The 16,998-nt window shown below is 43.1% G+C and overlaps 2 protein-coding genes across 2 annotated transcripts in view; one reads left to right on the top strand and one right to left on the bottom strand.

The window, feature by feature from the left end:
- snd1 (staphylococcal nuclease and tudor domain containing 1) overlaps positions 1-16,998 on the bottom strand; it is a 187,277-nt gene that overhangs the window by 93,531 nt on the left and 76,748 nt on the right. The gene's annotated exons all lie outside the window — the stretch shown is intronic.
- Positions 3,137-8,372, top strand: lrrc4.1 (leucine rich repeat containing 4.1). The gene has a single exon (XM_041978024.1). The coding sequence runs from the start codon at positions 4,902-4,904 to the stop codon at positions 7,758-7,760; it is 2,859 nt and encodes a 952-aa protein (XP_041833958.1). The 5' UTR covers positions 3,137-4,901; the 3' UTR covers positions 7,761-8,372.

Here is a 16,998-nt window from a genome sequence, read left to right as displayed (position 1 = left end):
CTGGATGTTGTTGACTATCCATAACAGATATACTAACACACATATACACAGATGGTTACCCTTGGGAAGACTAGGATTATTAGAGCTTAGCCAGCTATAAAGCAATCTTGGCTATTCCGGTTAAGGATCAAGTTCTAACGCCATGCCCGGGCTTCATCAGCAGGCAGAAACCAAAATGTTCACAGAAAGACAAAAATATAGTGAGAATAGAGAAGACAGAAAAGAGAGAAGTGGACAGGGTGAGGGTGAAAAGAGGAGAGCTGTCCCTGCAGCGCTGGTCATGTTACAGGTCAGTGGATGATTCTGGGGAGATTGTAGTCTGGAATGTGCTGCGCTGGGTGGATAAAAACTCATTCTGGGTCACCCCAACATATTCTGGGTCACTTGTTCATCAAATGGTGGCACTCCATACTAACCCAGCAGTGCATAGGAATTATCGGACACAAACAGAGCTGATGTGTATAATGAATTATACCAGACTCTGGTCAATAAACAAAGATGACCAAACCGTAATGTGCAGCTGATTTGAAAAGCACACAGCCTGTACTTCAAAAGGGAAAAAGAGGTTTGCATCATCCTTCCAATTTTTTATTGTAAATGACTGACTACCCTTTTATTTGGTGTTATTAAAAAAGTAATTATGTCTTGAAAAGAACCTAAACTCAAGAGGAGAAACATGCATTTATTGCATCTAAGGTCCCCCAAGTGGGCTAACTGCCAAAATGGCCAATTTTGAGACTTTGCCTTAAATGTTTTTACAAAATCCTCTCCAATTTAGTCCTGCTTCACTTCAGAATAAGCCTTTTTATAGGTAATGTTCACATATTGTACTATGATCTTATTGCGGTTTAAAGCTACATGTGTTCTTTTAGGCCAGCCTGAAACTTTGTTCATTTGTGACATATGCAGTCTTCATTTATTCTTTACCAGTAACATGTATACTTATATCTTAACAAATCTATTCTACAGTCATTTCACCAATGTTCATTTTACTTTGTTTCCAAAAGCATTCAAATAGATTTTGTGGTCGCAGTAAAAAACACTCATTTTGAGTTTGCAATTTTGGAGCCGAGACCTCAAGAAAAGAATAATTAAGAACACAGAAACAGAGGAGAGAATGGTAGACATGCAACAGTTTGTGCTCTTTCTACTTGGCATGTAGCCTTAAAAAAAAAAAATAAATAAAAAATCCACGGTATATTCAAACATGGGGCTGTTGCGGCTTTTTCTTAGTGCCAAGTCACCCGGGAAGTGTTGATTGTTTCAACCAATCAACGAATTTTAATGAGTCAAGCGCCAAACTTTTGGGTAGGATTTCAGACTGGGACTGCAATGAAAGGGTCGGAGCAGATAGTCTGGCACCAATCCCTGTTTTTGCCTGTTTTCCCGTATCGACCCTGATCCGTTGGTGGAAACGAGGCTTTAGATTCCTAAGATTACGTTGTTTTATCATGATTATGTTGCGCCCATAAAAACCAAAATCCTGTCACTATAAACAAAAATCGATCAATCAATCATCCCCCACATGGCTGTGATGGCATGGCTGCGTGGAAGGAAAAAAAATCATCACAGGAAAATCTCTATACTCCTGTGGCTGCCACCTCACTTTTACATGTGCTTCAATGAAGCTTGTTCGTATTCAACTTCAGTGAAGTCAAGGAGAAAGTGTGTGTGTGTGTTGTTGTGTATAATATAGGAGTTGGCTCTATACTCCTGTGCCAGTGGGAATAACGTACTGCGCTACAGGCAGTATGACCTTTTCTAGCTGGTGTGCTTTCTCTCCTCCCTCCTTGTTTCTCCCTTTCACACGCTTACTCTTCAGCACAGACACAAACACACACACCTAGCAGCACTGTCACAGCTAGCTTAACCAACCATCAATTACCCACACTGCTACCACGTTTAATGGACACGAGGCTTGTGCAAATCATAAGATAGAAGGGGTTAAGGGACAGTAGGGTGCATTTGTTCCCCTCTTCTCCAGCAACAAGAAGATAAAGCATGTCTTGTTTTCTCCTTTTTTTTTTAATCATGACCTTTATGGCTGTTTGCTTCCTGGAGCGACAGTTTGAGCTGAAATTGAGGGTTAGGGCCTACCTGGTTAGAATGCTCTAACAATGTTCAAAGACATACATGACAAAAGCAGGATGGGATAAGTGCACATTTTTGTATATATAACTTTTTAAAGTTAAAATTTATTTTACTTGAAGGGATTCCCTTCATATCCCATTTCAGTTTCAGAATATGTTTCATTTAAGGCAATAAAGTAATCCAGTTATATAATCTAAACTTTTAAACCCAGCGCTCTGAAGCAAGAGAAACACACAAACTAACAATATGAGACACAAACTGAAGACATACAGCCAACAAGAGAACCAGTGTGACACAGTGACAGACAAAAAGGAAGCAAAGGAGGAAAGACAGTGAGAAGGGTGAGGGTGAAGTGGGGGGGGGGTTAATGCACATAACACACTGCATCAAACTAAAGCACTGCTCCGAGCAGGATGCGTCAGCAGTCCATTCACAGTCCTCTATGTGCCACAAAAGGACAATGCAAAAAAAGAGATAAAAGTGAAAGAAAGACAGTCTTAAGAAAAAGAGAGCTGAGAAATGAAAGAGAGAGGGCATTGTTAAAAACAAAGAAGTAGCCAGAGAGAAACAGAGTGCCCATCTGCCTGCCTTTGCCACTACAGCAATGCTGAAGAGCTTTGCCAGGCTCGTTGGAATGGTTGGATTACTACTGGACACGAGGGGGTTAAAATCTGGTTGCTGTGGGAATGCCACCGTCCATCTCTGCCTTGTGCTTGGACAGCCTGTCTCTTCCCTAAAGCCACGAAAAGCCCTAGAAAGCCACAGAACAAGAGACTATGAGCATTAAAAAAAAGGGAGAGGAGGACAGCAGGAGAAAACTGGTTTTTGAAGAGGTATCTCTCTAAAAAGGTCTGAGTGCTTTGAGCTCACCCAACTACCTCAGGACACTGCAGAGAGCAGGAGGGAAGCAGAGAGAGACAGACCGGCCGATAGAGTAAGTGAGAGAGAAAGGGTGAAAAAGAGAGAGAGAAGGGGTGTGTGTATGTGAGAAAGAGAGAGAGAGAGCGCAAGGGAGCTAGAGAGAGACGGCGCACGCTCTCTTTTGCTGCTACAACGGATCCTTTCCACATCGACGCTGCTGTTAACGTCACGCCTGTAAGCTGCACTTGCCCAGCGCTTGCCTCCTCTGCCTTGCTCCTTTCCCCAGTTGGACGCTGCATTAGCGAGGGGGTGCTGATCACCGCAAGAAGAGAAGGAGGAAAAAAGAGAGCGAGAGAAAAAAGCTGGAAACAAGAAGAAACAAGCCAGAGAGGGGAAGGAGAAACTGTGCACCATCCTTCCTCCTTTAAAACCACCTCGATTAAAACCACCAACAACACCCCCCAACTCCTCCCAGCACCCCCTTCCATCCCCCCTCCTTGCTCTCCCTCTGAAGAAATTGACGGATTATTGGGAAGCGCACGGGAGGCAGGCGGCAGCTGCTGCTGTGTGCACGCTACTGCTGCCGTGCGCCTTGCAGGGATGGTGCGTGTTGGTCTGCAGTTGCTGCTGTCGCAACCGTGGCTGCTGAGGCTGGAGCGTGTGGCTAGTTAAGAGGACTGAGAAGCTAATGAAGGCAGTGTGCGCCGCCTAGCCTTTTCAATCCTTGCCAAGCGCTCCCGGAGGAAACAAAGAAGAAAAAAAAAAGAATCTGAAAAATCTAGTGGACACGACGCCACTATTTAGAAGTGGAGGAAGGAAAAGAAGTGCAGGAGGGCTGTCAAGACTGACCGACCAACCGATTGACTACTAAAAAGTGAACAGTGGAATACTAAAGGGGGTGGGAGTCGTTTTTTTCTTTGGCTTGTCAACCTTTCCTAATAACCACTGCAAACAAAAGGAAACGAACATTGGAAAGGACTGTGGAATTTTCATTCAGTCTTCTCCAATCCTACCCCCACCTACCACCCTCCTTATTTTTTTTACTTCTATCTTTGGTTATTGGTGCACAAGAAAAAATTAAAAATCGTGCATGTGTGTTTCTGTGGTCACCTGTACTATGGAGACCTGGGTAAGGTGTCTAGCAGGAGGATCAACTGTCGGATTCCAAGGACAAGCAGGAGAAGAGGAGCCGACAGCAAGAAGCAAGCAAGGGAGCACTGCTGCTTTGGGAGCCTGACTGGATTCCTTTCTACAGTCTTTTTTCCCTTTTTTTCCCTCTCAGCATTACGGAAAGGGAGAAAAAAAAAACTCACAAAAGGCCTTCGAACCTTTCGTCTTGGATGTATGGATTTACAAAAGGGCTCATCTTGGTTAAGCTCTTTGGCATTGATACCTATTTTGACAGGGCAAATATAAAAAGGTTTTCTTTGCTACTCTTGGATATAAATACATCTGATGCGAAAACCACAGCTCATGTGTGATTGCAAAAAGGAGGGAAGCTTTTTATCTCAGTTCAAGGACCTGTAATAATAACTTGAGGTAGGTGTCTAGTGTTTCAACCCCTCTTTGCATTAATTTGTAACACCCTACTCTTCCCTGTCTTGTAATACTATTTTTTGGTTGCTTAATTTCCCATCATGTCCCTCTCATACACATGTTTCAGAAAAGCCAGCCCTCTCCACCCTCTCCTGTCCTTTTGACCATGACACTTCATGGAAATATAAGCACCATTTAAGAAAGGATAGGTCAAGCCCTCTTGCCCCACAGCAAGCACCCAAACCCGCTCCCCTCCTTTGTCCTATCCAGTTCCCTTATCCTCTTTGCTCTGGTCTTCTTATCAGTACTACCGGCCATCCAGCTACTTTCCCTGCCCCTAAATCCTCCAAACACCTGTCCCAAACATCCCCATCCTCCCCCCAGATGATGCTGAATTATGAACGTGCCACATCATGAGTCTCCTGGGGCGGGTAGCTGTGCATCGTGCCAGGAAAGCCGCCCTGCTCTGTTTAGTCTTCCTGATGGCGCGAGCGTGGAGCAACGCCTCTCCGGCCTTGGCGGGGGCGGCAGTGTCTCAAGGACCCCAGGGCTGTCCACCACAGTGTTCCTGCAGTAATCAGCAGGGGAAAGTGGTGTGCACCCGACGGGGCCTGACCCGTGTGCCCCCTGGGATTCCTGCCAATACGCGGCACCTCAATCTAATGGAAAACGCCATTGAGGCGGTGCAGGCTGACTCGTTCCGCCATCTGCACCACCTTGAGGTGCTCCAGCTTGGGCGAAATGCCATACGGCAGATTGAGGTGGGCGCGTTTAATGGACTGACCAGCCTCAACACACTGGAGCTGTTTGACAACCGGTTGACAGTGGTGCCCAGTGGGGCCTTTGAGTACCTGTCTAAACTAAGAGAACTGTGGTTGAGGAACAACCCCATTGAGAGTATTCCCTCCTATGCCTTCAACCGGGTGCCCTCACTCATGCGACTGGACCTGGGAGAATTAAGGAAACTGGAGTACATCTCAGAAGGAGCTTTTGAGGGCCTACAAAACCTGAAGTACCTCAACCTTGGAATGTGCAACATAAGGGGTGATATGCCAAACCTGAGTCCCCTGAAGGGCCTGGAGGAGCTTGAGATCTCAGAAAATTTATTCCCAGTAATAAAGCCAGGCTCATTCAAAGGTCTACGCTCGCTCAAAAAGCTATGGGTGATGAACTCACAAATTACACTCATAGAACGCAATGCTTTTGATGATCTATCGTCACTGGTGGAGCTCAACCTTGCCCATAACAATCTGAGTGCTGTGCCACATGATCTGTTCTCCCCACTCAAGTACCTGGTGGAGCTCCACCTTCATCACAACCCTTGGGACTGTGGCTGTGAGTCTGTTTGGTTAGCACGCTGGCTAAGAGAATACATCCCTACCAACTCTACTTGCTGTGGACGTTGTCACTCACCTGCCACCATGAGAGGACGACAGTTAGTTGAGGTGGATCAAGGTGAGGGAGCTGCAGTCCAGTGCTCTGCACCGTTCATTGCTGATGCACCACGGGACTTAAACATCTCAGCAGGGAGAGTGGCTGAACTTCGTTGTCGTACAGCGCCAATGTCATCAGTGCGCTGGCTTCTGCCTAATGGGACTATTCTGACACATGCCTCTGGTCATCCCAGAATATCAGTCCTCAATGATGGCACCCTTAATTTCTCAAACGTCCTGGCAACAGATACAGGCACGTACACTTGCATGGTGTCCAATGCAGCTGGGAACTCTAATGCCTCAGCTTACCTCAATGTGAGTGCAGCTGAACTCAACACATCAAACTTGAGTTATTTCACCACAGTGACAGTGGAGGTCTTGGGTCCAACTACTGAGATGCCCAAACCTAAGACCACCACAACCACAGCTGCAGGTGCTGGGGTGGCTGGAGGAGGGGGAGTAGGCATAGGGACAACAACTACAACTGCCTCTCCTTCCGTCTTTCAGCCAGTCTTCATCTCAACACCAACTGTGCTGCTGCAAAACACTGACAGTCCACCAAGTGCAGCTAAGCCATCTGTGGTGCCAGGACTCCGAGGTGCCACTGGGAAGCCAGGCAAGTCTGGCCCTAGCCTAGATGAAGTAATGAAGACCACCAAGATTATAATAGGCTGTTTTGTGGCAGTGACGCTGCTGGCTGCAGTCATGCTAATAGCCTTCTACAAGTTGAGAAAGCGCCACCAACAGAGAAGTACAGTGGCAGCTGCCCGTACCGTAGAAATTATCCAGGTAGATGAAGAGGATCTTCCACCTCCAGCATCTGCAGCCCAAGAGTCAACTCTCACATTGCCTGAAATCCGGGACCATAATAGCATACACAAACTGGACTTTATCAGCCACAAGACAGACTACAGCTTTCATAAACCCAAGGCTGAATACAAACCCCAGCCCGATTTCACCCTACACAAGCCCAAGGCTGAATATACTACATACAAGCCAAATATGGACTTCAGCAGCCACAAATCCATGGCAGACTACAGCACACACAAATCGACACCAGATTTTAGCCTTTACAGAGCAAAGCCCGACTGCAGCCCATTTAGACCGGACTATAACACTCACAAACCTAAATCAGAATACAGTCCTTTTAAACCAGACTTTGGCACTCACCCGAAGGTTAAAACAGACTACAGCCCTTTCAAACCGGATTACAGCACTCATCCAAGGCAAAGAACCGACTTCAGCCCCTTTAAACGAGACTACAACACCCAACCAAAACCGAAACATGACTACAGTCCATTGAAGTCTGACTACAACCCACAACACAAACCTAAAGCTGAATACAGTCCACTCAAGCCTGAATTTGGCACTCATCCAAGACCTAAACCCGATTATAGCCCATTCAAGCCTGGCTTCAGCACTCAGCCTAAACCCAAAATGGACTACAACTCCCAGAGACCTAGAATGGATATTACCTACAAAACCAAGGACCATTACACCCCCCATAAGACTGCACCTGATTACAGCGCCTTCAAGACAGATTTCAGCCCCCACAAAGTGGATTACAGCGCCTTTAAGTCTGATTTTAGTCCACACACTCAGAGACCTACACTTGACTACAGTCCTCATAAAATGGACTACAGCCCCCATAAAGTGGACTACAGTACTCTAAAGCCTAAATACAACACATATAAACCAACCGGACATGGAGCTAAATGGACAGACAACAATGTTGGGAACTCTTTGCCTCGAACCCTCCCCAGCGCCATCACAGCAATGGCTGAGCCCTTTGTCATAAAAACTCACACCAAGGAGAAGGTACAAGAGACTCAGATTTAAAACAACCCTCCCCCTTAAGGCTCTCACTTGTTTCCCCATGCTCCCAACTCCCACACAGCCCTGGTCCACTCCCCTTTCGTTCTTCATTAAAATCATGCAATAGAATGCACAACAAAAAGGAAAAAAAAAGAAAAAGAGGACAGAAACTACTTTTTTTGTACAGAGTGCAAACTTTAAAAGACTGATGATTTATTGTTGTACATGCTTATAAATAAATATATATATATATGGACATATTGAAACTACCATGGGTTGGTGATAGAGAAACATATATTAAAAAGAAATTGAAACTATTTTCTAACTTGTAAATTCTATTTAAAACAATGAGTTGTTTAGGATGCTGTCTTGACTTTGACAAATGAGGGTAGTCTTGTTTTAAAAAGGGGCATTCTGTGTGATTTTTACGCCGTGCTACAGAGAATGCAGCGATGAGAAAAAAATATTTATACAGAGCAGACTTTCTTTAACAAAAAAAAGACAAAAAAAAAAAAAAAAAAAACCTGAAAAAAGGTCGGTGTTGATCTTTGCAGGTTTATCTTGTAAAAGCACCAAGAATTTGTACTGTGCCAAATGTTATAAATGCAATAAAAAGGATTTTTGGAAGAAAAAAAAGGAAATATTAGAGAGATATGTTTTTTCCCCCCTTCTTTTCTTTTCTTGGCGTATACTGTAACGATCAGCCAAATGCTTTAGACACTGCAGCAAGATGCTGCAGCTATACTTTAACCCTAAGTGTGCTGAATGACTCAGGCAGAATGAATCATAGTGCAGAAGTGGATGAACCATTTCTGTTTTACAAATCGCTCCACATCTATTATATTTTGCATATAAAAAGTCTCTATTTTACGTCACTAATGAGTGTTGTGGTGCTAAATTCATTTATGTCAAAAGCATGCATTTAAGTTATAATGATGCTTTAAGAGATTCTTTAAAAAAAAGGACAGCTGTTACAAACTACTGTTAATTGAGATGCTTATTATATAATGCATGGAGGTATGCAAGCCCCGTGTTACCTTGGTCATTTTAAATATTACAAAGTAGTCATATTTATCATGAATCTAATGAGGGGAAAATGTGATGAATTGAGGAGAAATTCTGTTTGGCTGTTTAGACTGTCTTGCCAAAAAATATTGTGGCTCATTTCACTTTTCATTATATTTCCAGCTGTCGGGCCTTCATTTATCAGAATAAGGGCTTTTCACAGTGACAAATCTGTTCAGGTGTTGCCGTTAACTCTGCTTTTTTTTTTTTCCTCCCCCCCTCCCATTTCTCTTCAATCTTTGAAATTATTAACATTCTCAATCAAATCATAACTCCAGGGTTTAACTAAAGAAGGAAGATGTCTGTCAGCATAAATGATGGTTAGTAGTTATCACCTGCAGTGGTGCTTTTTTTTTTTTTTTTTTTAAACAAATATGTAAGACTCAAGATTTGCCAGCACTGCTGCTGTCCTGCCTTCAGCGTATTTGGCATCAATATATGGGACAGATTATCTGGACTGGAGTAGTGATCATTTACGAGATATTTCAAAATGAGTACTGGAGAAAAATCAGCATGGGAATGTCAGCGTCGGCGGTAATCCTCACATGAGCAGACAATCCCTTCTCACAGACCTCTAGAAAGCAAACATCCAGAAAAGCTAATAAACAACCTTAATCAGCCAGAGATTCATACAACGATCAGATTCACTTTCACAGGTGTGTGCAGACAGCCCAAGCCTTCGTCTTAACACCAGTTTACATAAGCTGTTCCAAGTTTAGCAAATCAAGAGATGGTTCAGAAGAGAACCTGCAAGGCAAACAAGAGAAATAATGATTTTGACATTTTGAGGGAAAAGAAGTTATGAGACTTACTGACATGGCCCATTACAGAGTGTGCAGTCGTTAGCAGAGATGGTTATGTACTTAAACATGCAGTGGAGGCTGACAGAAGAGGGGAATGATGTGTGTTTGTCATTGATTTAAAAATGAAAATGCTCAAATGAAGAAAAGGAGGGGATGAGTGTACCGTGCTAAGGAATTTGCTTTTGATAAACAATTAAAAAAAGGGGGAAAAGATTTTTCTTACTGGGGAAAAATCTTTAGAGGCTGCATGCTTGGAGAGAGAAATCTTAGAAAATAAATCTTTTCTGTAAAGTCAAGAGAAATGATTGAAAGAAAGTTTATGGCCAGATAATAGGTTGCGTTGCATTATCAAGAGCTTATGAAAGAATCAGCGTTACTGATTACTCCAAAAACAAGATTCTACTATCCAACCAACCAACATCTAATTGGGGTAAAAATAACTTGCTGCAGTGTATCGTGGGAAGCCATAATTGGTCACTAATAAAAATAAAATAAATAAGACACGATCAAATCAACCACAGCTCGAGCCGTCCTCTCAGTCCTGCAGTGTGTTCACGAGTGAGAACATCCTGCAGTTCCAACAGAGAACGAACTAGATCAGACATTAAAGTCAGTCAGCATCTGTCCATACGTGTGTTTTTATGTGGCAGCTTTGGTGTGAATCGAGCTACATAAAACAAGGAAGGCTTATAGTAGGAGCTCCACATTCAGCAGGACATAAACATGGAAAAGGGTCTGGAGGGAGCACTAAAAATAGAAGAAAATTGATGCTAATCAGTCCAGTATTAATCATAAACATGACCATTTCATGTTCTACTGACCACTTGTCATCAGACAACATGCTTTCATCTCCCACTTTTTGTTTTGCGACTGTTGTTTTAATGACACAGCCAAAGTGTTCCTAATTTCTGTAATGTGACACGTGAGAGGAATGTCCAAGTAGGCACAACTAAGTTTGTTGTTTCTAGGTGACAGATGGATTTACTGTATAAAGACATGGAAGAATCTTCTGATGCATTAAGCTGTGTTGTGACATCATTAGCATAGTGGTGCTGTATTACATTTCATATGCTTCAGAGATGCAGCAGGGTCTTAATCTACAGTATTACTACAGTATACTAGTCGGTACTCAAGGATGTTGTGCTATTTTGTCACATATTCAAGCTCAACTGTGCTATAAAAGGCTCTGCCATCCTAATCGGTCAAAATGGCTACAGGGTCATCAATCAGGCAATCAGCTAGGCAGCTACATGAGAGCCCCTCTCCATGGGAAACACTCCATCCTTTCCTCCTCAACATCATGTTTTCTGTCTGTGTGCTTCATTAGCAATCATGAAGCCACTGGAAAGAGGAAGCACGGCAAGATGGACCTATTTAACCACAGCTCACAGAGCTGCAGGGAGGTGGAGGAAGGGAGGGAGGAAGGGAGGGTGGGAGATTTGAGTTAGAGGACAAAAATGATAAGGCGGCATCATCACTGAGATGTATGGGGGAAAATATAAGGAGGATGAAAGATTACTAGAAAGTTGTTTGGGCATTAGAAATTTAGCCACAGTTGAAAACATTAATGTAAAAAAAAAAAAAAAATGGGGGGGGGGCTGAGGGTGGAGCAGAGATAAATCAAAAAATATGGATGAAAGTGCTGTAGCGAGGAAAAGAAATGGGTAAGAAAAAAAACACGTCGGGTGAAGAGGTGCTAATTATAGGAGAATGGGGTCACATGGGAAATGTAAGAAGGGTGGGAGAAAGAAGACGCAAAATATAAAAAGAAAGTGGAGGAAAACTGCTTCCATTCAGTGACATGAAGAGCAGTTAGAGCTTCCAAAACCAGGAAAAGCAGAGAAGTGGTAGAGAAGAGCAGCAAAAGCACTTGGGAAAGGACAAAGCAGAGCAAATGTGATGCAAGAGTGCCAGCTACAGATGGAACGGGGGATATATAGCTTGGCTGCTGTGGCTCTTACATGATTGGTGAACGGCCTGGACTGCACCATGACAAGTGGTGGAGGGGGTATTGGGGGCATACATAGAGTGCAGCAGATAAGAAATGCTGATACAAGAAATGGACTGGACCACTGGGGGTAGTTGAGAAAGGGAGATTGTGGAATATACCGGTAGAGAGCTTAGAACAAATGGAGCTGTGGGGACAACAGAGAGCAACCATGTGTACGCATAGGTCAATGCCCTTCAATGAACAAGAACAAACACCCCCCCCCCCCCCCCCCATTCAATTTAAGGCAGGAGCTCATTTTCAACTTAGAGGGGACATTTTAAAACCCAATTATTTTGATGCAATCTCTTAATTAGGTTTTTTTTCCCTCATGTTAATCACTAAGCACTGCAGTCCATAAGATAGCTATAATCAAATATGATTCCATTAAAATGACCTAGACCAGTAGGCATTATTCTAAATTGCATCAGCCATTTATCAACCGAATCCTCAATAATGTAACAGCCAATTACAATGTTCACTTTAGAAACATTTACTTTTAACAAAGTGGGTATATTGCACCGTTTTAATCAGCAGGTTCTTTAACGACACACTTCTTGTGATTTATTTCAGGGAAACTTGTGAGTTATACATTCGTTTAAGTGTGTGTAGACCCCTGCTAATTAAACTCTGAAGTGGTTAAAGGCAGGGCTCTACTAAAACAGGCAACCGGGTGACTTTGCTGTTGGTGTCATTAGTCACCACTGATTCCTGTATTGGTTACTATAATCATCCTGAGGCAATTTATAAAAAAAAAAAAAAAATACCAAACTGCTTCCTGTGTGCTTTACCAACAGCAGTGTGTTCACTCTCTCTAGTTTGTGCTCTTGGTGTGGGGTTTATGACTTGCAATTCATGTCTTTTAAAGCTTGCTGGCAAATAAGAATTCTCTGGTGATAATAGGAACTATAAGTGTTGCAGGTCTAGTTTATGTGACGGATGAGGGCTATGCTGTGCACAGCTTTTGTGTGCACACTAGTCACTGTGCTAGTGGAGCAGAGAGGAAGCTATTCTAAGCAGGCCTGTAAGCGTGCTGCCCTGTGACTCAACATGAGTCAGGGCTGAGGAGTCGTTTGGTCCTAATGTCGGGGACAGAGCCAAGGTGGAGATGGTGCACAAGAGAAAAAGAGGTAGAAAAAAAAAGGCTCCTGCTACACATCCATCATTTAATTTGCTAATAAACCAGCCGAATAAACACCTAAAGATGGTTAAGATAAAGATGCTGTTGTGGGATTAATTGGACTTAGTCTGGGTAAAAATGAATGCAAATAACCACATTTAGAGACCAGTTCATGGTATGATTTGTTGTTATGGAGGTCAGGGGAGGCAGAGAAAAAATTTCACCTGAGTAAACTGCTGGCGGCGGTCCCAGAGCTGCAGAGGCTTTAAGTTTTTTTGGTTTTTTTTTTGCCAGAAGAGCAGCATATCTGCGTTTGAATGCACACAGATTTTGCAGCTAAAACTGAATTGCAGGTGGGTTGTGCGACCTATTTTCACCACGAGGAGAACCACTCAAGTGTGTTACTCCCTGTGAGACTAGAGTTTATTGCCCTTTTGGTGGGTGAAAAACATCCCTGTGTTTTCTTAGCAGCCACAGACGATGGAGCCTTACTTTTATGATCTCGTCCAATAGCAGAGGCCGAGGTGTGTGTGCCTGCGTGTAGTAAATCAGGTCCATGGAGAGCACCAAACAGGGGGCCGAGACATGTTCGGTGGGGTATGTTGAGGGTTTCGTGCGTGCACAAACACAAATAAAGACATAAAGGTGCATGCACACACACAAACACACAGAGGGAAAATTGAAGCCACTGACCATTAATTTAACTGCTTTTGTTGAGATTTATGTCCCAAGGAGAAATCATGCTCACAAGCACAGCATCATTGAGGATGTGTGTCCAGACTGCACAACCAGACCCTGTTTTCAGTCTCCATGGTAGCCAAATGTTTCCAAGTAAATGAGAGTTTAAAAAAAATCAAATCAAATGAAAGCTCATACACAATGTAGTAAGAAAATCTTTGCTTTTATGCTGCATGTGAAAAGTAAGGAAAGAAGTGAGGACAAGGAAAGCCTTGATTTTAATCTTCCATGCCATGAGCAAGGCGAGATTGGGGGTTACAGAGAGCAAACTGGGAATTCTTTTTTTTTTTTTTTTTCTTCGTCAAGGATGACAATGAGCATATGGGCGTAGACATTTTGGTGATTGTGGAAGGCCAGAATTGGGGATACAAAATGGCCTCCTGTACTGATGAAGACAGTGAGAGAAGGGAAAAGGAAAAGGAGAAAATTCAGGTGGACAGAGAGGGCAACTCATCTGTGCCAACCTGAATTTGTACATCAGAGGACAGCAGTGTCATATGGTCGAGTAGTATGTGGAGCAAAAAACTGGGAGAGAAAAGGAAACGGAGAAAAATGGAGACATGGGCAAAGATATGGAACAAAAGGGTAAAACAAGTAGAAAAGAGACAGGAGAAGTGGAAATGTGATTGCAGCAGATAAGAAAGACGTATCTGACACTTCAGGAAAACGCATAGGTATCATTTTGTAGTAGCTGCAGGATCATGAATTTGCACTGGTGTGGACTTCGAGATAACAAGCAGTGTACTAATGTCAAAGACTTTGCTGAGAAAATGTGCACAGCTGAGCAAAGAACTGCAAATGAAAGCAACGTCAAGATGAAAGCTCTAAAGAGCTGCGTACAGCATCCGCGGGGCTGAAACGCTGTTTTCATGTGGCGGCAAAATTATTCAGTTGGTGCAGCAAACTGCTGTGAGTGTTTAAATCTGTGTGTGTGTGTGTGTGTGTGGTTGAGTCAGCTGTGATCTTTAAAGATCAAACAAATCGATAGCCAACCTCTGTTTGCAGTGGATAACTGAAGTCTCGCTGCATTGTAGGAAATTAGGTCTTTTTTCTTCTCTCTCAACTGCAACTTGAGCTTTCATCGTTTAGCAGGAGGGTTGAAAATTTGCCAGGATTAATTATTATCTCAATTTAACTGGAATAAAATGCTGATGCATTTCCAGTATACTCCAAAAAGAAAAGGGAAATGAGCCCCCCCCCCAAAAAAGGAGGGGGATTAGAAGTGGATTAGTTAGAGATCTAACATACTTGATGTATTTGTATCCCTTATAAGGATCCCTTAATATCCAAAATCTTTTATTTCAGGTTTTGATCAGATGGGAGTTGATCCATGGTGAGAGAGGCTGAAATGCATGTGAATGTGTTTGTGTAGGAGACTTCTGGCAGAGTTACCTCAAGCCGAGTGTGACCCCATCCTCATCAGCCTGGCTCATATGAGCATACCTGCCCAATGGGGGTGCCAGTAATTAGACAAAGTTTTGCTGCTTTATTCCCCTTTAACACTCTCTTGCTCCTCACTTCTGCTAATTTAACACAACCAGAAAGAGAAATATATGTGCATACTTGGCTGTGTTTCTCTATCAATTATTATAAATGTGTTGTGAATTCAAGGTTAGGTTGAGAACCACAAGAATGTGGTACATCAGGGAAATGAAAATGGAAGAAAACAGATATAGAAGAAAAAGTTTAGATTTTATGATGGAGGAGAGGGAAGGAGAGATAGAGGAAGCTCAGGGTAGCAGAGACTTGGCAAGCCTTCATGCTCCCACTGTTGGCAGCAGAGGCGCAAACTGTTTGCTCACAGCAGTACATGCATCTATTAGTATTGTTCCAGGAGATAATAACTGCGTGTGTGCAAATTTCTGCGGATGTGTGTGTTAGAGTGTCTGTTCTATGGCGAAAGGTGCAAACAAGTTGCAGGGGAGGTGGCAGACAAAACGATACGTAGCAACAGAAAATGTTTGTGGAAGCCAGCTTTTGTTTGTCTGTGGGCGTGTCGTAGTACTGAGCTAAATGTCAGCCCAACAGGAGGCACATTGCTAACAAGACCACCGCTCCAACTACAGCTTCCATTAATAAAGGCAAAAAAGAGCTATTAAATCATAGTTTGTTGCTAACAAAAAATCCTTTACCCTGGCTTCCATTTGTTAATGTCTAGAATAGTTTGATTAAAAGACTAGAAGCAACATGACTAACTTCTTGCATTGGCTGCACTGGTGTGCCTTACTTGAAAGTGTTGCTTTCAGCCCCTAGCTTCACTAAATGGGTTGAGTTTGATGAAGGCTGCTCTTGTTTTCTGGCGATGCTACTCCTTGTTTGTAAGCCAGTATATTATCATCATTATCAATTTGTCTACTGCAGTGTAGCGTTTAATTTCTTAATTTTTGAGTTTCTGCCAGCTTCTTTGCCTATGCTGAACTCCCCTTCTTTGAAAGTCTAGCAGACAAAATGTATGAAACTCTCATCTAGATATTCTTGTTCACTTGGTTCAGGAACCATGAAAACCTCTTAAAATTGGTGGGGATAACAGATTCCACAATATTCCACATCTTATAATTGATTCCAGTTTCATTGTCAAATTCTGAGATTCTGTTCATGAATCACATATATATATGTTGCATCTGGAAAAAGTCGTGGCGGCTGCCAATATGAGAGCGAATGCAAAGTTTTTCTCTAATTGGATCCCTGTTTCTATGACTCCATGTTGGCTCCATGTTTCACCTCTTTAATGTCCGACTCTTAACCTCTACCTAAGTGCAAATCAAGTAACAAAGCGTGCCATCCACTAGCAGCAAACATGCTAATTTAGATAATGCATCACCGATTTTTAGGCAAGTAGAATCATTTTATTAAAATTGGCACAGCTCTCAGACTAGCCTTTCTTAGAAGTTCCCTGCAAACACGCCAACACATTCAGAGAATCAACCAGCACAAGGGTGTAAAGGAACTACATTTCTAGTTATTCCTTCACACATACACAGCTTCTTGCATTTCGCCCACTTTTGCCATTAGCTTTATCTGTCCACATTCAAAGCCCAGAGCCCAATCCCTGTTAATTTTTCTGAATAGATTTTGCGAGGCTTGTTCTTCCTTTATGCCCCCAACTGTCCTCTGGGAAACATAGAAAAAGGAGGAAAAAAAAGGAGGGGGGCGGCGAGGAGATGCCGATCGCTGACACAGCTAGTGAGATAGCCTCTCTCTTGTTAAGGGATATAAAGAAATGGAATGAGAGGAGAGGTGGTTGGAAGGAGATGCTGAGATGGGGATAAGAGTGCAGGTGTGAGGACGTTATGCTGGGGTAAGCTGGTGAAGGATTACTGCCTCAAATCTCTCCACTTTTTAGCCTTTATTTTGTGCTTATTTATTCAGAGCTTTGAAGCTGCAGAGTATTTTTTTATTGTCACAGGTACACACATGTGTGCACAGAAAAAGTCAGGCGGGCAGAGAGTTAAAAAGGACCTGGAGATGGGAGGACGATGCAGGTATGCCCTCCGTGCAGCAGAGGCCAGGCATTGACAACTCAATAAAGGAGCGAGTGACAGCAGATGG

The sequence above is a fragment of the Melanotaenia boesemani genome, chromosome 23 (genome assembly GCF_017639745.1).
Source record: "Melanotaenia boesemani isolate fMelBoe1 chromosome 23, fMelBoe1.pri, whole genome shotgun sequence".
Lineage (NCBI taxonomy): Eukaryota > Metazoa > Chordata > Actinopteri > Atheriniformes > Melanotaeniidae > Melanotaenia > Melanotaenia boesemani.
This window is presented reverse-complemented; position numbering and strand designations above follow the sequence as displayed.

Bases quoted from the DNA above. Each gene is read 5' to 3' on its own strand.
- lrrc4.1 (XM_041978024.1), top strand. From the start codon at position 4,902: ATGAGTCTCCTGGGGCGGGTAGCTGTGCATCGTGCCAGGAAAGCCGCC.